This window comes from Ostrinia furnacalis, unplaced genomic scaffold (genome assembly GCF_004193835.3).
Source record: "Ostrinia furnacalis isolate ACB-3 unplaced genomic scaffold, ASM419383v2 OfSCF1268, whole genome shotgun sequence".
Classification (NCBI taxonomy): domain Eukaryota; kingdom Metazoa; phylum Arthropoda; class Insecta; order Lepidoptera; family Crambidae; genus Ostrinia; species Ostrinia furnacalis.
This window is the reverse complement of record NW_021131507.1, coordinates 433,330-458,591: the sequence shown is the minus strand read 5'-3', so window position 1 is coordinate 458,591 and position 25,262 is coordinate 433,330. Positions and strand designations below refer to the sequence as shown.

The window sequence follows — 25,262 nt, the reverse complement described above, 5'->3', positions numbered from 1 at the left end:
AATGCATGACACTAGACGCTACATATCCTGAAGAAGGACATCTAACGAGAAGCCAACGATGGAAAAGTAAAATAAAATTGTCATTGCAGCTTACCACACATTTCATTATGGTCACTTCTTTGCAGAAAGTGTTCAGTAAAATATAAATGTAAAGAATTCAAAAAGAAACGATATAAACAATAGTCTAAAATGCGAAATATATAAAAAAGAAACGAATGAAAGTACAGGCATTCCCTATTTCACAGAGTTTGCCGTTACCGCAAGTCGATGGCCAGTGTTTAATACTGATAATTGGTAAAGCGTATCAAGACAATGACTAGGTCAAGGTATCAGTAACAGCCGATGACGATGTCCCAGAACCTGTTGTTAGCGTCGCGGCCGCTCCCTCGGCCTGAGTGCAGCGTCTCCTCGAAACGTTTGCTTTTGAAACTTTTCAAGAAAATAATAAAAGTAGAATAATAATGGCGTGGCGTCTCGGGCCGTGGCGATATTTACCAAGTTGTTTACCTGCCGTGCCCATGTTCAGAATGGAAATTTCGCCAAAATAAGAACCCGCCTTGAGTGTTGCTAGCACGGTCTTCCCGTTGTCGCCTACCACCTGCAGTTTGCCTCGGTTCACTATGTACATCTCCTTCCCGACTTCGCCTGGGTACAAGGTTTTCAACATTTAGTTTCTTTCACACATTTGCGACACAAAATCTACAAATGTCATTGTTTCATTAGGTAACTTGAATGTAGAAAATGTAAGGAGTGAGTTAAGTGTAGTGTGACAGAATAGAATGAATTTAATGCATTAAAATGCTCACCTTTTCTGCAGATAAAATCGCCTGGCGAGAACAAAACGGGTCGCAACCTCAACACCAGCTCACACAGGAATCCAGCCTCCGTATTTTGGAAGATTTCCACCCTGTACAAAAGATAAAAATGATGTTTGAGTTGATGAGTTGTTGCAATTCACGAAGGCGAGTGAGCTTTACATGTGTGGTTGCTCGCTACTGTTCGTTTTTCAAAAGTTTTGATAGACATTACCCTTAGTACTATTACTTATTCTGTCACATTACACTATCGTTATATGCATGTACACGTACACACACAAGTACTAAAGCTCACTCGCCTTCGAGAGTTGCAAGAACTAATTTTATAAGTAGTGATTCAGGATACCATAAAGTTTTTCCTTTCGTTTGGTCTCGGCGTTTAGGCATTTCACGAATCATTAGGTACTATGTAGGTACAAAGGTCGTCGGGAATATTTTGATGTGTCTCTAATGTCACGTGTCAAGTACAGGGATCCAAACAGCAAACAGAATCGAGCTGAGAAGAAAAAAGCTCGGAAAAGTCGTTTACGACAAAAAAATTACGGATCGTATAAACGAACACTTTTGCATAATTCATGGACGTAAAAAGCGAATGTTTCTCTTTTTAATTATACGACACGGGATATTAAGCTTGAAATGCCACGCTGCATAATGTGGCCATGTCGTACACTCACCCTGATGTTGACGTCTTTATCATTTGCTTGGGTTTTATGTTCTCGTGTTGTATGGAATTGAATGGAAATAGTCAAGCAGTGCAGTAGGAGAAATTTGATTGCCTTTTCTTACCACTTTTAGGTATTGACTTACGTTCATGGAGTGGGAAATAAAGATTCATGAATAAAATATTTTAGCAGGTACAGATTTTTAGTAGTTCCCAAAACAATAAAATAAATACAACGCAACGTACGTTCTGTTCCGTACATTTCGTTAAAAATAAATACGTTTTCTTATACGGAACTCTAAAAGCAATTCCATTGAAAAGCACAACACATGAATAAACAGAGACATACGGGAAAGTTTCCGTGCAGTTAAACAAGTTGTTTGAAACATGTTAATCAAAACGAAATGTTATTGCGGCGTTCCGTTCCGCTTCTAATAGCAAACTTGGAAACTATAATGCGAACCTGTAATAATTTGTGCTTATACACTAGGTAAGGTATAGTAATAAGGTATTAGACGTACATTCATGAAATATTCATAGTTGTTTTAATACTACAATATTAGTTATTAGCGTATCAATTTTATTAACTGTTTTGAGATTTCTTTCTGGTCGTCTTGCTAATTCTGTCGCGTGGCTTGAAACAACTCAAGTCACAATCTTGAGATCAGACTTAAAACAGCCCTCTAAAATAAAAGCGTCTGAAAAAGTGTAATTGTGTGCCGAACTTAATTTACATTAATTATCATTCGAAAAACAAAACGATAATTTAGTTTTTAAGCATGGTAGTAACTTAATATTATGGTCTTAAAACACAAAATCAAAGTCCTACTCTAAGTAGATCCTACTACATCTGGAACTCCATTGGTATCAAACCCAGGACACCCGGATCAAGAGAATTTATTTCTATTTCATCGCGAGACCATAGAGGCATAAAGTCATAAATACAAAAAAGGGAACGATAGGTGAACATTTTGAGGGAAGCATTATTCGCGAAAGTTACACGCCGCAGTGGTCTCCATTGAGTTTTATAGTCAACCTTTTATCGGTTTTGCATTAAAACGAAATGTACCTTATTCCGTTTTTTATGATTGCATGGATATAATGCTTTTGGTGACAAAATCGAATGGGAATTATCATATTGAATGTATTGTATACTAACGATGAAATTGCAGAAATGGATACCAAAATTTTTAGCTCACAAAACATCAAACTCTTGGCAAGGACTAGAGTTTATTTGTTCCGCTAGAACAAGCTTAGATCTTAAAGCTATTCCTAAGTCAATGACCTGTATCACCGTAGAGGCAGTAAAAAATCGAAGGCATCTTGGAATCATTATGAATTGTGTAGTTTTTCTTCCAACGTACAAAAGTACTACCTGCATTGTTATCTCCCCCTAGCTAAGCGCACATACCTATTAAATAAACATTAGCAGATGCGGAGTCGAATGACAACCCTTTGTGTAGTTTATTACTTAATATTAACTCACTGCTCGAATCTATTACTCAAAACTTAATTTATGTTTGGCTCAAGTAAGAGGTCTGATTAAATTTTCCAGTGAGAAACTTAATAACAAGTTTGCTGATCCCCACCGTGATACTAAAAGGGCTGAACATGATGTAACGAAAGTTTCTTAATAAAAAGACAAATCAGTTTATATTATCTGCACAAATCTGAAGTGTTCAAAAGTTCAGGACTACCACCTTTTGTCTAAATTACAACTGCAGTACCATCTTCACTTTATGTGAATTTGATATTTATGGAAGGTAACGCAATACCCTAATTTAAAGTGACTTGGTAGGTATGCGATCATCAAGCAACTACTAAAGTTCAGTATAAGCCGCCCATAGTTTCCCAAGTTATCTGTTAACAACAATATCATGAGATAAATCTTCAAACTGCTCCCGTCAGGGGCCGTTGCATTGACTGCCGGGCGATCTTGACCCACGTCACTTCTACTTAATGTTTAGTATAGTGACTTTGATCGTTCCCGTAATGACTTTGGCAGTTCCAAGTTTTGTTTATGGACCGGCAGTTAACGTGATGTTTAAACTTTCAGACTCCCAAGTCTCTGAGATTCAGCTATGAATTGAACTTTGGGGAATACTGTTCACTTTATTTTACGGCGCAGTTAAGTGTGAATGTACCTTTTGATATTATTGCGTAGTAAACTTAAAAAGACCAACAAGCTTGGTAAAATCATATTTACTTTCTTTTGGTTAAATTTATCAATTTTTTCAGAACTAAAATAAGAGTCGATGATTTTTCGAAACTGCAGTTCAGAATGAAATACTTAATTCCAAATTGTTATGTATTATCTGTGGTATTCTGTTAAAATTTACATGAATAGGCTCTCTGATCTTCTGAGTAACGATATCAAAGACTGAAGAGTCATTAAGAAAATCAATAAAGCAATGCTTCCCTTTATAACGCAGTGAATTTAGAACCATAGTGACTTGTCTTAGGGTCAGAAACCAATAATAATTGAAGGGGTGAGTGGACAAAGGTGTTATCTGACAAAATGAAGAATCGACTTTTTTGCATGAACATAGGTTTTAAGTGACGATAAAATCGACTAATGAGCTCGAAACACGCAATTTTGTTACGTGTCAAACCTAAACAAAGGTGTTATCTGACAAGCATTCATACATTTTAGGATTCAAATGTGGTATGAGTATGAGCAGATTAACATTTTCAAACACTCATAACTCGTTTTGTTAGTTATGACCTTTGTCCACTCACCCCTTGAATTGTGAACATCTAAGGGTTAAATTAACAAAGATTACCTCTTCAAAGTGTCCAAATGCACGTTGATAGCGATCTCCGCCTTCAGCTTGTCCGGCAGACACGACACGGCCTTCTCCTCATCCGAACACTTCTGCGTGAGCCAGAGGTAGTCGAACCACTTGATCACCTTCACCTGCAGGTTGTTGGGCACCCGCCGCATGCGCATGTAAGTCTTCACGCCGTCCAGTTTCGCTGTAACAAGGGAAAATAAAGTAAAGTAGGCAGCTCTATGATATTGTGATTTTGGCGCTCACAACAATAAAACTTTCTTTGCGTCACGCATTCAGGCTAACAACCCTTGAGGTTTAATACAAAACTCAGTCACGAACTCAATACCATTCGTCTTTTAAAACACGTCAATTTTTAATTCCAAGACCATTTACTCAATATTTCATTAAACTTAGAGATGTTTTTTTTTTCATTTATTATCATTTTACAAAGGAAGTTCTTAACATTATTACAATTTATTGCATTGGCATAAACCACTGAGGTTTGTTTGCAAAAAATATCATCATTGTTTATTACTTGGAATTTTCCGGGAACAAAACGGGCCGTTTTCAGTACTGATAAAAATGATAAGGTTTTTACAAAAGATTAATAAACATTTAATTAAATAAAAAAACAACGTACGAGTATATTTTTATATGAGTGTAATAATAAACAAGATGTTTAATATTATTTTATACTATTTGCAAAAATTTAATGATGTAAGTATACGTCTTTAAAGTATCTTTGCCAGAGTATACCTTATTTACAAGTCTCCATATTTTCCATGTCACAATCTAACAGACAGAAAGGTTTTGCGCAGTGTTCATACATTTTGAATGTGACAACATCCGATATCCCGAAGGAGTCTGAGACGTGACGTCTTTAAAACGATGGGCCCTTTCGAATTCATAGTTACATGATCACGTATCAACCACCTGTCATTCGGAACTACGTGCGCGAAATTGGTATAGGAATTAGGTATTATGTATCTGCGTCAATAGGCTGCAGCAATCTGACTAACAAATAAGGCCAACTAGTTTGATTAAATGAATGAAAAAAAAAACTGACGTTTTGTTAACAAGTTTAACTTGAAAAAATCTATCCTACCTGACATAGTAAGACTTTAACAACTATTTTACGCTTTACTGGGTGCCTACTTTGACCATATTATTATCGAGCTTTAGAACCATTTTATGTATAGGTACCTATGGAATTTTTCAAGGAATTTTGTAAGTAGGCGCTGTAATGTAGCGAACTTTACCGTTATGCGTTTCTAAACTTATCTTACATTGCCAATTGAAATAGTGTACAGCACCTCTTTAACTATAAACTTTAAGATCATGATTTGACGTTTGCGACATTGCTAAATTCCATTGGCGCGGACTATAGATATAGACACCTACTCGTACTAATACTTGTGCGAGTTGCGGATATAGGAGGATATAGGTAAGTATAATGTAATCCTATAACTTGATACGATTAATTCTCGCTAAGAACCTCTTAGTTTCAATTTACATTGATAACAGAATATCTAAGTTTAAATTGGTTAAAGCAGATGAGTTAAGCGTTCGAGTTTAACTAAGTGTGTAGTTTAAATTAGCTTCGTGTTTGTCATATTCGTGTCAGATTCAGATAAACACTTATAGTTATACTATAGAAATCCACATCTGCATAATTAAACTTTTTGCATAAATAAAGATATAATTTGAACTTTGCTAGGAGAAGGATAGCCTACGATTTTAAAACTTAAAGGGGTAGAAAGGGTGACAAATGTTGCATGGGAAGTAATCCCACACTTCTCATGCAACATTTGTCACCCTTTGGTGGGTATCCATAATTTTTGTGTTAGGTTTCACAATAAATTAATCACTGTAAGTTTCAATTAAAAAAAAATATTACTATAACTACAAACGCACTCAAGTCGAAATTAAATTTAACCCCAAAGGGTCCGTGACCGTTGCAGAAAACTGTCTTTTTGTCCAGTAAAGTTGCAAAAGCGCGCGAATTCTATAAACATGGCTGCACTGTGGTGTTTTATACGTTGATCGAAAGGGATCCCGAGGGAGTGGGTTGTTCAGCGCCGATGTTGTTATCGTAAAACCGGCCCCTTATTTAAGCCGCTGAAATCGTGAAAATGGAACCGTATATCGTGTATGTTAGCATTGGTAGGATAACGGGGAGTACCTACTAAAATGAAGGCTAATATTTCGTAGGTAATTAATTTTGCGATTTAACGACTCGAAAAGTCTAACATTGTCTATCAGACTGGATGACTAGACATCATTAGCGAGCTAGACATTATGGTTATCATGATTGTTGTACTCAGACACTAACTAATAGAACAAAATTTCTAACTACGGAAAGGCGAATTACAATCTTAAATTATGTAGTTTTATAATTCAAATAAATTATTAATTACCTATGTTACATGAAAGCTTTCCCAATGCAATAATTATTGTGACTACTTGGCGACAAAATCACCAAAAGTATCTTCAGATAATGCGAATGTCATTAATATTAGTGCGACGAACAATCCTAAAAACAAATGAATGTGCTTCCACATTCATACATATATAACTCAGCCTCGCCGAGTGTCATCGTTCATCTTACGAGGCATCTATCTCTAATGAAACGAGTCTTCATATCGGCCAACAAAGGCAAATACGTTTCCTGCAATCTCCACTAATAGAATGATGGAATGTCCATTGTGCTGATGCAAGACCCTTATTTTTATTTCTGTCCAATCACTCATGGCAGCCTGGCCGTGACGGAGGTATTATGGAATATGAGAAATGCCCCAAGAAAGTTAATATAAATGATTTATTCATATTTTAGAACGCAGCATACAGAGGAGTGAGATAGGAGCGACTTTCTAAAGGATCAATTGAGTGAGTGAGCATTTATATTAGGCCCATGTTGAATTATTTTGGTCGCATTTCAAGTTTTGGACACTAATATCATGCAGTGCGCTATTACGAAAACGTTACACGCACGTTGGTCACTGGTTTAAAATTACACTAAATATCAATTTAACAAGTGTTCAACGCGCGTTTAACTTTTTATAATAAGGCCCATGTTTATTATAATTGAATTGTTTCATTAAAACTTTATTTTTCAGATAAAATATAAAAATAGTGTAGAACGCGAATCAATTGGCACAAGACATTCTCTTATAAACCTGGTATTGATTACCAAGGTATCTACCAAGGTGTACCAGTCAATCAAAACGGGCCAAATAAAGTACGAAAGAACGAAAAGGAAATAGTTCAACATATTCAATCGAACTAAACTTATCTTTCCCTAAAGTCCGATGCAGATATTAGCATAACACAGGTGCGGATGTGGCATGTCGTGCAGCATCGGAAATAGCGGCAGCTCTGAACATCCGCCGCGAACTAACTTTATCTTGTATCAATCTCCGTGATACATTAGATAGTTAACACAATAAATCATGTGCGCGCGTGACACGTGGTTCGAGGAGGACGGTAGGGTTGTCTCCTAAGGTACAGACGATAGCACAAGAGTTCTGTTGTAAAGTCACCCCTATCACAACTGCATTAGATACCAGTGTCTAGGCTGATGAGCCGTCGTCTGTGCAACTGATCATAAGGTGATGGAGTAGGTATTTTTCGTGACTTACATCAGGAGTTTTTGGGTGTATTTATTTATTCTTTAGAGCCATTTAAATTGATGCATAAAACATAAGGAAACAATGATACGAAAAGATTTTTCAATTAATCGTCATTTTCCACTGTCTATTTCTACTCTGTTTTCCACAATGCAATGCGTAGCCAAGATCTACAAACTAATAATTTAACTGTTATAAAATTTCTTCAAATCCAATAAATAACTCCATCTCTAAACTGAAACATAAGCTACTGATAATGCATCAAACTAGCTCCAAAAATTACCTCTTTTTTCCACCTCCAGTTGGCAACCCTAAACGGGGCTGTCACATTAGCGTACTAAGCAGGTATACGTGTTGGCACGTGCCGCAATACGTGCCCGCCCCTTGAGCGAAACAATCTTGGAGATTACTAAGCGGTGCCTGGCACTCTTGGGAAGGTCAGGTGCATTAATAGGAGTTCTGGTAAAAATGGGGACATTGGTAAATGTCTGAAAGTAACATCCAACTTTGTATTATTATTACTATTTGTAATACCTTGCAATAATTTAAGGTTTTTAATATCTCTTGCGTCTAATTTACAAATCGATTTGAATTCATCGTCTCTACGACACTCAGTAGGACAGAAAAAGTCGAGAGAGTCATAGACGAGAAGTTGTGTTTTGTAACAAGTGAAAATGAGGAATTTGATGATAATAGAAAAACAGATAAAAAGTTTAGGTACACATAAAGTTGAGGCAACACGCAATTTTAAGATAAGCGTCATATCTCTCCTACTACTTATGATGATCAGTACCAGTAGAGTGAGTTTTCGCTATTACCATTGCTAGATATTATGCAATTTCAATTTGCTTATCACTTCGTTAGTCTTCAAGTTACATCTTTGTGTACTTTTCTCATTTGTTGCGACTTTATCGAATCGAAATCTTATAATTGTCTACACACACAGGCAGAAAAACAAACGAAACTGAGAGTGAAGAGGATGCGCCGTCCATTGCGAAAAAGTTTAACGAAGTTCCATCTATCTCCCTTGTATTTCTTTTTCACTTAACACTAGAAGTGCCGAAGATTACGACCCCCCTAAAAGCGCCGCTGGGTCAATTTTGTCCCAGCATATATTTTGTAACATTTTTTAGTTTCAGGCATGAACATTATGGTTAAAACTATTTGTAGTATCCTTAAAAAATGGTTTATCTATATAGTTAAATCAATATGTACTTATTTCTTTAAAAATATAAATGTATTCAACTTTAATTTTGAATGATTGAAAGACAGATATTTTTGGTTTCATATAAAAATTGTCACATATTACATGGTGTTATACTGTATTAAAATTATGAAATTACTACTTTAACTATTCATTACTATTTTTGAAGGAATAATAAATATCTTACAAATAATAGTGCACATTTTGCACAAAGTTTTTTTGTATGGTTTTTTTGTCTCTCTGGTGTACTATGTGTTTAGGAATTTCTATAGGTATGGTTATTTTTCTGTTATCCGTACACACACAGTGAAGTTTTTTACCAGTTACAATGAAAAGTATGGACATTTAATTTAAAAAAATATATAAGTCACACATTTTAAAAACTTATCAAATCATACAATGTATGAACTGGCCCATGTCTAGAAGTCACCTTCCTACTAATATTATAAATGTAAAAGTTAATAAAGATTGATGAATTGAAGGATGGATGAACCGATGAACGGATAGGAAGGATGAATGGGTGGATATAAGCCTTGAACTCGAACTAAGTTAGTGTGGATTCATGGTTAGATCGATTGATGTTTTTTCACTCTTTTACGCAAAAAATACTAAGCCGATCTTAATAAAACTTTTCAGTTTTATTGTTAATACTTCAGAATAACATAATATAGTCTATAATTTACAATAATATTCAGTTGTTTGGTCGAATAACAACGATAAGTGTCAAGAAATTAGGTCTTTCTATGATAAACTTAATTTCTCACTAGGTGAAGTCACAGGCAAAAACTAGTACAATAAATTTACATTTCTGCATTGTGACGAGTCACCTAAACGTTCCTCACCTCTCCATACTCGTATCTCCTCGAAACAAGGACTCTTTATCGAATTATTGTTGCAAATACCAGGGTGGGACAAAAATGACCCAGTGGCGCTTCTAGGTAAAACCGATTTTTAAAAATTTTCTAATAATGTTATATTACCAAAAACATTAAAAAATGATAAAATTCAATAAATCAGGAAAAGTCAAAAAGTTTCATAGACTTTCGTTGAAAAATAAAAAAGTTAGAGACAATCAAACTCGCGAGTGGGACAAAAATGGGACGGCGGCCTTTCTAGTGTTAAATTTACTAGGGGCATTAAGCCTAAATCACCGTAACTTGCGATTTTATTTTTAGATTATACAAATCAGCACTTTAGGTCTTGTCTTGGGAGTTCCATCTAATTATACTTTATAAGTCTGTCTCCCGCCCGGCTCGGTTTATTTTTGGGGTGGCTTATCCGTACAGAATCCTACTGCGGTAACAACAAAGAGTGATTATAGCTTTTTAAAAGGTAACGGGAGCCGAGTCACGTTAGCACGCATAATGAGAAAACGAAACTCAGATTATATTACAAGAGAATTCCGTCACCCATGGTAGGTAGGTATTTTGTATTTTTTCGTAATCAGGGAAATATTTTATTACGGATTTTTAATCGACAGAGTCATGTTTTAGAAAATTCACATTCTATAGTCACCCCAGAATACATTCTTATTTACAACGATACATTACGAGTTGAAGAGAATATCATAAATTTTCCACTTGGAGCTATATTCGTAGTTTGCAAGTTCTTGCCAACTTGTATCTCATCCTACATTGAACAAATACCTATGAAGTTTTTGACTTGCAGATCTCTAAAACTAACTTAAAGCCTATTCCCTCTTTCTAAACCGTCAACTCAACGAAACAATTTTCAAGATTACTAAGCAGTTTCACCTAGTTGTCTGTTGAACAGTTTGCGGGTAGGTCAAGGTCGGACTCTACCAGAGGTAATGTAATATATGGAGGCGTGTGAATAAGTGAGTATCTTGATATGTCAAGCAAGGACATATTTACGGAGGGAAGCATGAATGGAGGTAGAGATATATTTAGGTTAGTACCTATTAAAATTAGGCCGTTGTACCCGTTCTTGTAATTTTGTACCGTTAAATCGATAAATTGCTCTAGCCTAATATTTTTAATCACTTTAATTGAAATTTTAATACATAAATTCAAGTTCTTTATCTTTAAAACAAGATCAGACTTTAAAAAACTATTATTTATTAGTCTATGCTAATTTTAAACAATTTGGTATGTGTGAAAAATGTTTTCATTTTAAGTCTTCTGGTATTTCTTTACGACTTTTTTCAGGCTATCAATGCAATTATGTATTTGCGACGTTGATATTTCATTAAAACATTGATTAAAAATGCAGTCCATAGACAAACATCATCTAGTTTTAAATACGAACAAGCCCCCACAAATGAGAAACTGCAGCAAAAGCAATAAGCAAATCAAACCCAATCAATTCGCGGCGCGCACGTTTTATGCACAGAGAGCGGCAAAGTGTCAACAACTTTAATTGGGCTTGCAGTTCTGAGACAATGGCGCCGACGGCAGAGGCTGAATCCGTGACCTTCCTCGCTGCAACGAAATAGGTCACCGGCTTGAATTCTATAAATAGCTGGCGAAAGTCGGACGCCTCACCCTCCCGCTCTCTCCCCATCGATCCGCCACGCTGCGCCCGCCGCGCGCTTCTACCAATTCGACAATAATTGATCTGCTGTGCAGACAGCAACAGGCCTCTTCTGCCGTTTAGGAAAACACCTTTTTGTGAACGTAAATGGTGGAAAATTTTCGCGCTGATCGTACTCGCGTGATAAACTTTGATCGTGATATGGACAGGGGGTGTTGATGATCGAATTGCTGTGCGGATAAAAAGTCCCTTCAGTCATTTATGAAATCACTTTTGAGTGAACGCGTAAAATTTGGCCGCTGATGATGATGTGGGTTACGGCTAGGCTGACAATTTAAAAAAATTAAATGAAGTCACGTGTGCATTTTCCACGTGATTTACACATTACTTGGTTAGTCTCACTGTACCAAAGAGTAAAAACAATAAAGATTTTACTATCCTCTAACAGTAAAAAAAAGATCTATGTAAAGTGTCTCTAGTCTCGCTAAACCTCTTAACCGAAGTGAACGCTTCAGTTATCTGATATGGTATATGAAACTGTCGTTTTTTATTTTGTATTATAAAAATGGCGCGGAAAAAGTTTAGGCATACCGCAGTCGGCGGTAGAGGTATTTTATGGTTGTTTACGGTACTGGAGCTATGTCAGGAACGTAGTAAGTGGAAAGGTAGTAGCGGTTGCCGCGGCCATTTGCCAAAGATGGATGACACTCGGCTTTTATATAAATTGTATTATCCCCTGCTGAGTGTACTGTTACACGTGGATGCAGTCGTCTTGGATTGAGAGTAATGCGGTCTGGGTGAGTTACCGTAACAGTTTAGTAACGCAAGATTAAAGTGTAGTTAGACTATTTAAGATTATCTAAAGCAAATCCACGTGCTTATTTGATTTAATGTGAAAAGCTACAGAGATCATGTTTTTTTAAATATATTTTTAGGTAGATCCTTAATTTATTATATTTATATATTAAACGGTGAGTGACCTGTCCAACCAGAGAGATAATTTTCCAAGTTTCTCTAAACTCACCACTTTTAACAGGCCCTCAATTCTGTTTGTGGTATTACTTTGTGAATAAGGAATAAGTTATTTTGGTAACATATACCTAACAAGAAAAGCTAAGAAACCGAAATTTTACACACCCACGTTCTGAGCTTATCAACCTACATACATAGAGTCGATTAAATTCAAAACTAGCTATGGCCTGTGGCTGTGCGTGCGCAATTTTCAAGTGTTGTGTTTTCAAAACAACGGATTCTCCTATATTTCAACTTAACCCTTTTAACTCTTAACATCTTAGTTTAAAGCATATTTTAATTTAGGATTTTTTCCAACTTTTTACGGAACGCAGCTAATCTCACGAGTGTGTACATAGCCTTTTACAGTTTTTTCAGTTTTAGAGAATAAAATACCTACTACTACGAAATATTTTTAAGTAATACACATCTATGAAAAGTGACGATTCTTAATAAATACAATGTTTCTTTTGCATCTTTTCAACAGTAACAATATGAAAAAAAACTTACTTTTCTAAGCAACTCTTGAACTCGTACAAGTAAGCATATTATTGAAACTTTTACGGCTCTGGGTTCAACCCTTTCATGCCTGCCCTAGTTAGCTGTCCAAGTTGGTTTCTTTTCTGCCCATTCTATAAATAGCCGATACCTCGACATAAAACATGGGTTTCATCAGCTACACAATCGCCTGGCCTAATGTAACATAGAATCGCCAGCCAATCTCGGCGCGCTTTACAGAGAACTCCATAATCAGTCACGAACGAAGAGAAGTAATGTTGGAAGTGTGTGGGTCAGTACATGGCTTTTTTCTGGTGTTAATGTTATTTCGCTTAAGCTTTTTTTTTTTTTTTTATTTGTGGCAACCAAACCTCTCTGGGAGGTTTATTTCTGCCAATGTCGAGTGAAAAATATTGACATAGTTATCAATAGAACGTGGGTGTTTCAGTTCTATTGATTTTTCATGGATTCCGTGGAGTTTTAAGTATGCCAGTAAGCAGGTTTCGAGACGCCACCGGGTCCAAAGCGGGTTGTTCATACGACAACCCACTCGACACTCGATGCGCGCTCAAATTCGAAGTATTTCAATGTTTTTTATAATTTATCACTTCACTGCACTTCAGAACACAAAATAACACCAAATTTGTACACTAAAGTACATTAAATAATAAATTGAAACCATTAAAACAGATCGACCATGCTTCCCGTTCAACTACCCTCCACCTTCGCTTAAGCTATTTTTAAAGTTCTATGCTGAGTGTCTTTAAAAAGGGAGTTATAAGTATATTCACATTGCAATATGGTTTTCACGAGACCGTTACTTATACAATGTCACACGTATGACAACGTATACGACTATTTTTAATAGACTCGCGATATTACACATACGATATGAAACTGAGACTGAACTGTCTTATTTCACTTCTAATATAATAAGTTCATTGAAATATGTAGTTAAGGTGATAAAAAGTTCGCAATATTGATTGAAAGTTTGCAATATTTTATTTATCATTAGCATGTACGAGAGAATAGATAATGTACATAAACATATTCGTGTTTTTTATTAAGTTAAAGTAATTCGTAAATTAAAAATATACCTACGAGTATTGTTACAGCTACAGTACCTATAGATACGGCTGCATAAAGCTTTGATACCTATTGCCTAGATCTTAAGCAATAAAGCCTTCGTCCGATGGGGGCAGAAATACTCAGAGAGCAATGTAAACAATCCGGAGTGCAGTCGCATCTGCCCTTGCCTAAGCACGTAGTTTATATTCAAATTGTTAGCCGGTCGTCAACAAAGCGCGCCGATGTTATTCTTGTGTATAAAGGACGGCAAAAAACGCTGACTCTCTGTTTTTTAAGCTGACAAGAAATAAATTGACAGTGTGATTTAGCTCAGGAAATACAAAGCTTTTCTTTGATTCCATTCTACTTTAAAAATATTTATTCACTAGCGGCCGCCCGCGACTTCGTACGCGTGGATCTCGTTTTACCCCCCCTTCATCTATCTTACGCGGTTCAGATTTTTTTATACAATTTTTTTTCCCGCTAACTCCCGTTCCCGTGGGAATTTTGCAATATCCTGTCGTAACTAAGCTTTAAGTTTACTAAGGTACCTGCATGCCAAATTTCAAGAGTCTATCTTACGCGGTTTAGATTTTTTCATACAAATGTTCTTTCCCGCTAACTCCCGTTCCCGTGGGAATTTTGCAATATCTTGTTGTAACTAAGCTTTAAGTTTACTAAGGTACCTGCATGCCAAATTTCAAGCGTCTAACTTAAGCGGTTTAGATTTTACATACAAATGTTTTTTCCCGCTAACTCCCGTTCCCGTGGGAATTCCTAAGTATCCTATAACCTGCCCAGGAGTATGAAGAATAATTGTACCAAGTTTCGTTAAAATCCGTCGAGTAGTTTTTGTTTCTATAAGGAACATACAGACAGACAGACAGACAGACAGACAGACAGACAGACAGACAGACAGACAGACAAAAATTTTACTGATTGCATTTTTGGCATCAGTATCGATCACTAATCACCCCCTGATAGTTATTTTGAAAATATATTTCATGTACNACAGACAGACAGACAGACAGACAGACAGACAGACAGACAAAAATTTTACTGATTGCCTTTTTGGCATCAGTATCGATCACTAATCACCCCCTGATAGTTATTTTGAAAATATATTTCATGTACAGAATTGACCTCTCTACAGATTTATTATAAGTATAGATATAGATAAAAAATATGGTGATGAATAAGTTAGATTCAGTATTCAAGTTAAATTGTGTCAAAGGCGTATTAAAGACAAACAACCACTCAAGTATTAAATTATTTATCCGTTTGCATTAGCATAGCTTGCCTAAAATAGGTCATAAGTACAACAACATAAGCTTATAGAGAGCTTTTAAATTATCTACGTCATCCATCATTCCTTTTATAAAGGCTCACAATTAATATAGGTATTATTATCATTGCATAAGATCGCCATTCCCTGCATGTATTTCACTCAATTTAAATTCTTATCTGTGTAACTATGCCAGGTACAAAAACTCTGGGTTAAGTATCGCCGAGTTAAGTAGACCAGTAAGCTTGTTCAATAGAGGGTTGTTGGCTAAAAGTTTAAGCACCGGCTCAAAAATTACGCCGCAAAGACTAACGCAGCTCGTACCGCACTGCGCGTTTGAAGAAGATTAAATTACTCCAAATGTCTGCACTCTAATAACACTGTGTGCTGTACTGTGGTTCCCAAACAGTGGTCTGACGCATGGGTCAAAATAAGTATGCATTTTAAGTAAGTACTTATTACAGCGCCGTATGTCGTGAGTAGTTTTGAGTAAATAATTTTATTAGAATAATTTATTTTTAACGGGATTGCTACCATGTCTCTTATTATCTCTTATGCCTCCGATATTTCGGCACTGTTGCAAGCGCCATGATCACGGAGTAACAGAAAATGCGAGCAAGCTCAATTTTTTTTTATTTTTTTATTTAACAAATCGTGAAAAACTATCGTGATCACGGTATTGCACCTATTGCATTGTTGGTGCAAATAACGTCGACTTTTTACGATACCGAGCGTAACCATTTAGTCCAGTAGAATTAGCTTTTAAATCGGAAATAATTCCTACAAAAGATTTTATTGTTTTAATGGCTTCATTGGTTACCCATTAAGATTCTCCTAAGTTTTCGACTTCGACGGAGTTGTGCTTAAATGGTGGGGGCCCCCGAAAGAGGCATNGAATCAGCAGCTTCAATAATGACAATAATGTCGATCACACACATGCCAGCTTAATCTAGGCACCATAGCTCATAATATGCCCAAAATGTTACCACCGAAGAAACTCATCCTTTGATGCCCAATTAGGCCTTTATCCAAGGTTTCTATCAGGTTTGTTCAACCACCACAAAAATACAACTTATTGGTTCCGATAAACTCCAAATCATAGAACTATGGAAAGAACCCTCACTGTTGATGAGCAGTGGACTGCATGTTCGTGGGCTAGGAACCGGCATAAATCTTGAAGGCAGAGTACTTGTTGTAAACAGCTTTATTTCTGAGTTCTTCACTTTTTCGACCACTTTGATTTCTTAACTCGCTTCTTATCTGAATTAAACTAGTCAGCTGGAATGCCCTGCTCCTTATTTTATACTCTTCCCTTTCTCTCGCGATATTGCCAACTCTGTCTCTCATGTTCTGGAATATTCAGAGCGAGAGGTCCGATGTGACCGTCTCGTTATCCTCGATCTTCCCAGTGACGAGATGCAGTGTTGCTCGATTGTCACGTCATCGTCCTTGCCTTCTTGCCGTGGCCATCCAGACTTTGGTCTTCTAAGAAACGACGGCCCTTGGAACAACTCATCCTCTTCCGATGTAGGCACGTATCCCGCTCTCGACGCTACGTCGGCTACGTTCAAGTGAGTGGGTACTCAAACGCTACTCCGACGGCCTTGTCTCCTCGGTGATCTCTTCAAGTCGATGCGCTCCGTAGGGTGTATAGCGGCGGCTTCCGTTCCGCAGCCAATGCAGCACAGTTTAGGGAGTCACTCCAGTAGATAGTGTCTTCTACAGGCAGCCGATGCACTTCCGTTCATGCTGCTTGTAGCTCCAACCTCGATATCGTTTGTGTCTTCACTGGAGCCACTTTGGCACGCGCAGCTACCAGCACAACTTCCGCGTCCTTCCTGTCGTTGTAAGCGAGGTGCCAATACGCAACGGCGGCGTAGGCTTCCTCGCCTGCATCGCGCTAAAGTTCGGCAAAGTAGAAAATATACGTATAATTAATGACCCTCTCCACGTCCAATGGTTTGTTACCCACAGGCTTCCAAGTCTTGAAAAGGGCCACCTTAACCAGTGTAACCCTATCAAGGCTTACGAGCTTGATGCGCCTATCCTTGTTCGTCCCAGCCGTTCCTTAACTGCGGTTGCTGCACCTCTTCCTGGCACTCACCTGAACGACTCTGTGTTACCTACTGTGGCTGCCCCTCTTCCTTGTATCCTCCTGCATGACTACGTTGCCTAGCCGTATGCCTGGTCTAAGGTTCGACCATTAAAGCAAAAAAATCTTTTGTAGGAATTATTTCCGATTTAATCAATTTTTGTGTTTAATTCTACTGGCCTAATTGTTCCGTGCGAACAACAAACAAATCAAAGCCAGTCAGAACTGACCGTGGTTCACAAATGTTTGAGAACCACTGGTATACAGTGTACACACGGGTGTACAGTGTACACTAGGCGCGGGAAGGGTTCTGTTAACTCGTTCCCCGCTTATTTGGACGTCGTGTGCAGTTTGCTAAGTAATCTCCTTTGCGGGTTTAGGTAACCGTGATCACGATAGTGTTGTGTCTGGCTCGGTGAGATATACTTGCCTACTTGTAATGGTATGATTAACTGGCGATTGGTGTGACGCTGTTTTGCATCTTAGAAGCATGTATGTACAGTGTGGGTACGCAATGTTTTTTTTTCAGCCTTCGACACGCGGTTTACTATGATGCGTTAGCTTCGTTGTTAAACTATAATATTATTATGTAGCTATAGTTCTAACTCATTGGTTATTAAAAAATGTGTTTGCACTTTAAAATATGACACATGGCCACTTACACAAATCATGAATTTCTCCTATGGAAGTTTTATTTCCCAATAATTATTATAGTATAGTACGTATGAGTTCCAAAATCAAATGACCAGCAAACCATTTCTACTTTACGAAGGTTCTCTCTAAATAACAAAGTAGCTGGCAGGAAAGAAAAAAGTATTAACTCACCCTGGAACTCTTTCCTGGCGGTGCTGACCGACGTGACGATGTTGGCCACGTGTCCCAGTACCGTCGCGAAGAGAAGCAGCCCGAAGAGAAGCTGTGCTATCACGAAGACGTACTCTCCTTTGCTCCTCGGCCGCGGCAGGTCACCTGCGAGTGAACGTGTTAATACAACTACGCAAAATAGGGACATTTTATACACAGGTCATAAGAAGACACTATAAAATATAAATGTATTTTTTATGCATAACAAGGCAGGTATTTGACCGCAATCGCACCTGATGTTAAGTGAGATGCAGTCTAGGATGATACATACATATCTACCCTATACGTAAGTAAGTGTTAAGAAAATGTGTGTTAATAAGTATCTTTGACCTGAAAATGTTGTGAGAAAATGTAAAAACGAAAAAAAACCTTTCATTTTAAATATTTTGGACTTAAATAATTCTCAAGATTCTATTTCAATAGAACATTAAAAGTATTATTCCTACGTATAACTATGTGACTGAGTTTGAAACTTATTGGGAATACCATACAAATTATTGAAATTCGCAAAACAGGGACAAAAACACAATTAATAAATATGGAGCCTTGTCAATAAATATCCTCCAGGAAATAAATCATTATCACGAATTTCTGGCAAGCTTGAATGATCAATTATTCATCATGAATACTCCGAAATCTGCAGCCTAATGATTACTTTTGTTCCGAAAAATAAAATGAAATATATGGTTGCAGGAATCGGAGGACGCACGAAATTATGAAATTAATTTTCACACGTCGTGCGACTACGGTGAATTAATATGAGGAGATTGAAAGTCGTATTTTATTCACATTTAAATAAAACAAATGAATTTTAATTCCGGACACGTCAACGGAATAAGCCTCCAATGAAATAATACCTACCGTTCGAAAAATAAAACGGGCGTTCTATTTTGGAAAAATTGGTTTCGATGTAGCCCGACTACTTCTGTCTCACTGACTTGCACTGGTAAATGATACGAGGGAAAAGGTTAAAAACAAATAATATAACTTTTCCTAAAATCATGTAGTAAAAAGTACGAGACGGTAATTGTTTTAATCATGGTTTTAAATGTGCTACATAATTATACTAGGACAGTATAGATAATCTGGGAAAAATTGATGAATTTTTGACTAAAAACTTTCATCTATTATTTTTCCTACCTTTTATTTTTTATTTCAATAGGTTCAGTTAAGTTCAGTATAAGCGTGAAAAGTTTACAAACAGACGCGGAGGGACAGACTTTTTAATGTTTTAATTATATTGTAATAGTACAGAATCTTAACGTTTCAGCTATTGCAACAGCCAAGGTCTCAAGCAGACCAACAACTTTAATAAACTATTTGCACATACCATGACATTTCGGTTTGAACAGCTCTACCGCAAACCAGTGTACACTGTAAGTACTCTCAGCGAGCGTGCCTCCATAACCATGGCGAGGATAAACCAGCGATCAGGTAACGGATGGTTTGACCGCAAGGATTTGTAAGACTAACGAGCGAATAATTAAAATCTAAAGTAAAGCCAGACCCAGTTTTGTTATAAAAATCACATGAAATTGTAACTGATACAACACCTGCTCTTTTTCACATTTTTGGGCGCAACAAAAGTTAATTACAAGGTTTTTTTTTATTTTTCACAATTATCCGAAAATACTTTCAAAGGTTTTTAACTTCCCACCAAAAGTTCTTTTTCTCTATGGCTTGCGTCAGGGAAGCGGAGAAACTTCCGCGAAACGAAAACAAATGACGATGGTTCTATAAAAAAAAATACAAGTAAATACTCGTATTAGTACCTAGCCGGTTCTAACCGGCCGGCTTAACCAAAAAGTTTAAAGACTTAATTAAAAACTCAAAATAAGTAAGTCTATTTATACATATTAATTGTATTTTAATCTGTCACCAAACAATTCATAGCTACCATAATTTTCACGCACTTTTAAAGACATGTTACTAAAATAATATTATCACAAAACATAAGCCGCGGACATCGTTTATCCATTATTAAAAAAAAGATCGCAAAATATCGTTAGCTAGACGGCTTTCAAGTATAATAGCTACCTATAACATGCACGGATTACACAGCGCTGCAGGCGGTCTTTTTAACACAATTTTCAAGAGCTCTCATCGCGAGACGTCTAATGCAGAGTGTAGATTAAAATCTGCGCAATATAAGTAAGAGATTTAATAGATGAAAGCAAATATACTCTTTAGAAACATTGTTTTGTACAATGGAGTAGGTATTATGGTAATAGAACGCTAAATGCTTATGCGTGGTTAATGTGGTTTATGTGAGAATTGTTTTTCAAGATGTTTGTGTTAATTCTGGTATCAGACTTAATGAACCGCTTTAAGTTGACTTAGCTTACTATAGGAAATAATAGATGATCAAGTTATTTGCATATTTAATACAAACTTTTCTCGTAGCTTCAGAGCAATCAGTTTGCACAAAAGTCGATGTCTTTATAATAGGTCCAAGAATGCATTATAATTAATTGGTTTAGCAGCTTAGGTTGTGGCTTAGTAAACAATCAGACAGAGTTGTCTACATTTATCATAGTAATATAATAATAGAGTGAAGTCAGATAAAAATAAACACCCTTTATAACAAACACGTTGATTAAACTTAACAAACAAAAATAAACTCTGCTATACCAGCTTAGAGCGCAATCTTCGTTTGTTTTATTAACGTAGCAACAAACACTTGTAATTGAAATAAAGCGGTAAAAAACGGTACCTATAACAAACGTTGGGATCCGACAATACAAAGCCACTGGCCGCAAAAGAGAAACGTTGTTACATCGCAAATTTACGGATAGATGTACCATAATGAGGGCATAAACTGGACGAATTTATAAGGGTACGGGCCCTGCGAAATCCACCGGTTTCATTTTTGCCCGTCGCGCGAGTCAATGTCACTTTAAGCTGCGGGGTAAGTACTTTATCCCACCACCTGTGACGTGGATTTTGTTTTTAAAGTGGGAAAATACCAGACAATCTTTACAGTTGAATAGAATCATGTGCAAGGAGGATTTCAGAGACTGGGCGGTAACGGTAAGTGTTTGTATAATTGTGTGTGATATTTTTAGGAGACTGAACTTAGATTTGAAAATGCATTCGTCTTCTTTTCCTCCNCCAAAGCTACGGTCAAAGTTAGGTCACGTCAGGTAGTGCAACTTAGCCAAAGAAAAAATTCATTTTGATCGCTAATGTCAGTTTGTAGCGAGTGACACAACCTCCCCGTCTGAAGGCCAGCGGCCGACTGCCGCCCGCACCCCGCGAAGGCCCCCTCAACAGCAAAACGTTCGGAATTTATCAAAAGTAAAATTTATGAATGAAAGTAATGTTCGATTGAAAAACGCAACGTGTCATTTAAAGATTAAAGAATTCCCAATCTATTCGTGCAAAAATCTTTTAAATTAACATAGCCGTTTTGGAGGAGTAGGGAATTTAAGTAAAAAATCGATGTCCCGTATTTATTTTTTTAATCCAAAACAAAGACACGTAGCGAAAATTCAAACGTCACAAATGTAGTCCTTGAACTGTTGTATAACATACATTTTTTTCAACTATTTCTGTCCAGCAGTAAAAGAGGAGTAGGCTTTACAAAATGCCCATTTAGCGCGGATTGAGGACACTAATCGCCTTAAGAGGGTGAGTCTTTCATTGAGGAATTTGTATTCGGTCCCCAGGGGCAACGTAATATTTTATTAGATATAGAGTAAAAAATCACTTGTATCACTTCTGTGTAAGTACCTAGTTTGGCTAGAATACTGCAGACCATGGTTGTTGTGTCCTCAAGTTGTCTTATGCAAATAAAATTATCATTATCAAGTCATCATGGCCTATAATAAAAGTAGTAGAAGAACATTTAGAGATTTACAACTAATAACTCCAACCGTCTCATTTCTCAACCGTCTCCTGCTTTGTAAAGATTCGATAAGTAATTGAAAATTTTTCTGTGAATTAAACTACTCGTATAATAAATCCTACTCTAAACATCAACTGTTGGACAGAAATTAGCCAATTAAATCTCTAAATCACGAGTTGATAACTGAATTTCCGCTTATTTGAAATGGATTCCAAATAAGCGGATAATAACGTTTTATGCATCAAACTATTCATGATTTAACTATCATTCATTCAATAAATGTATTACACTAACAATAATTAGTATATTAAGCTATGATAAGCTCTTCATTTCAGTTTTAATGAATAGATTTAAAGCTCGGCTTATGTTAAAGTCACAAGCATTAATAAGTACTAATCATTTTACAAACATACAAAAGGTACCTAAATATTTTAACTTAGGACTACGAAACAAAACTTTATGCGCCTGTTCAAACCAGAAGACGATTTCAAAACATCATAAATCCTAAAACGTAAGGTACAAATTCGTGTTCATTTTGTGCAAAATTATTACACGATTTTGAATCCAAATAGTTCGAAAACACGTGCCCAGCTTAGCACAATCACGTAGCAGTGCTTAATTCGAGGAACACGTCTCCAAAATGCTGCCCAAATATTCAGTAGAAGTCACCGTGTTATTGCATGTTATATTCAGTGGTGTATCCTCGTAATTTTTCGATGAAACTTGCTGGCGCAGCGTATTCCCTTAGCTGTGTTTTGGTACGCCCCAGCGGCCGATAAGGTTTGTGGGGCGATGGTTTGGAAGACAGATCGCCTGTACTAAGATGACAGTGAGAACGGGGTCCCATATCCACTTTTATGGATAACGTTATTAAACTAAATTGTGTGTCCTTTTCGGCGATGCCAAACCGATGTTATTGTTATTTAGGGTGTATTTTTTTATCGCACAAACCCCTCGGTATCGACGATTTGAAGATCAGATACAATACCCAGTTGTAGTTAAATACCTACGAAAAGTTAGTATAATGGTAGGTATAATTACGAGTAGAAAATTAATACGGCAATTCTCGCAAATCTGATACTTCCACAAATTATTTATCGTTCAAGAGAGAGAGGAGCCTTGGGAGTTGGGAGACTGTTCAAATTTATTTTATAGAATGTTGTAGAAAGAAGAAAATACATTTGCCCTTATCGCTAGAATTTACTACTAGCACCAGAAAACAAAATGATAGCGGAGAAAGATAACGCTCTGTATAGAAATAAAGTCAAAAAGCTCGCTAAAGCTAAGATGAAACGAGGCCTATTAATAAAACGCATCTTACCGAAATACTGTTAAAGTTGTTTAAGTAAATTCAACAACTTGAAGCGTAAATACCTTTCGTGTAAACTATTTTAGAGGTAAGCTTCTCAAAGTTTGCATCGCGGCCGTTAAGTTTTATCGTGCAAAAGATGTGTCAAAAGTTAAATTGTGTTTTAGGGGCCCGCAGTCAGGCCTATGTAGACAAACAAAGCGATTGTAGAAGTATTTCTGTGTACAAATAAAGTACCTACACTTTTGCTCTAAAGACGAAAATCCTGCCTAAAAATCCTATATTAAGCGTCACGTGCCTAAAAGAATGTGTATAACGGCAATATTGCATCAATGTAAGCATGCCTTGCACTATCATTTAAAAAATGTCTTCAAAGTTGCTAAACTAACATTTATTTTGTCTGCATACGTATACTCGTAAATGTTACTTCTCCAAACACGCGTTAAGTATCTACATATTTTTGATACGGAATAAAAATTGCAGAACTGTATAAAAATATTCAGGAAAACGTTAAACATTTTTGACGTGAAATAAACATTGCAGCATCGAAATAAATATTCCGAGAAAATTAAATAGGTACGATGTTCTTTTATTTGCTGTAGCATTTTAAAAAATATACACGAACGCTTTACAGCAATCGCTACAGATTTTAATATCCGGTGCGAGTTACATTACAGTTTAATATAGCAGCTGCAGTAGTTCAACAATAGNATCACAAAACATTACCGCAGCAAAATTCTAAATAACTTAAGAACCGGAACACGAACAAAATTTGGTATTCGTGGACAAATTACTACGCAACAAGAGCTATCTATCCATGTATTAATTTGGTTCCGGGATAGAAAGACTTTAAAAAAAAAATTTGCCAGGGTAATGTTTGAAACGTTACCCCAGCAAAATCTGTGTTTTCCTAATAACTTTAGAACTATAAATATTTGAACGAATTTTGCTATTAGTGGACAAATTTCTGCTCATGATGGACTAATTATCTGCTATACTCTCGACTCTCTAAAGCACAACATTTATAAAAATTTTGCTGTGGTAATGCACTCCAGGTAACCGTGTGTGATGCTCATTGCTCATAGTGATTTTCGATACAGAGTCCCGTAAGTACATACGTTATACATAAATTATGGAAAGAAAACACCCAGAACAATAGAAACAAATATGTATGATAATTTTAGTATGATATTTTTATTTATTAATAAACAAAAAGACTGAACGATTATGACGATTTGTAAGAACTATTTATTAGTCTAAACAAATAAAGAAATTTTGACTTTGACTTTGACTTTGAACAAAATTGATGCGTGTACTGATTAATGTAATTAACTACATGCAAAGCTTTGTGAATTGCAACAACTATAATTTATTTTATCCAAGCTCTAAATAATCGCTACTACGGAACTTCCGGAAGGTCGGGTGACGCCACGCCTCTTTGAACCGTGTTTACTTTGGCAGTTATATTCTATATTTATTCGATTCTTAAATATATTCCCAAAAATGTTCAAAGTTGTTTTAATTTGTATCACTTGGATATGATTTGTATTAGAAAGTGCTGTGAGTGTGACGCTTGAACGGAAGGAAGACAACCTAACCTAACCAACTGCGTATTTCTATACTGTGTAGACGCGAGAGCTCTTTGGCGCGCTGTCTTCGGCGAAGTATTGCGCGCGCAGATTTTGACAGCGCGAAATACCTACTTTAGCAGAAAT

At 36.5% G+C, this 25,262-nt stretch overlaps 1 protein-coding gene across 1 annotated transcript in view; it reads right to left on the bottom strand.

Moving 5' to 3' along the window:
* Positions 1-25,262, bottom strand: part of LOC114352201 (cyclic nucleotide-gated cation channel alpha-3) — a 56,999-nt gene that overhangs the window by 5,835 nt on the left and 25,902 nt on the right. Inside the window, exons 4-7 of the mRNA XM_028303712.1 lie at positions 18,353-18,496; positions 4,260-4,452; positions 807-907; positions 508-645 (exon numbers count right to left, since the gene is read on the bottom strand). Of these exons, the coding sequence (XP_028159513.1) occupies positions 508-645; positions 807-907; positions 4,260-4,452; positions 18,353-18,496 (576 nt within the window). The remainder of the gene's footprint in view (positions 1-507; positions 646-806; positions 908-4,259; positions 4,453-18,352; positions 18,497-25,262) is intronic.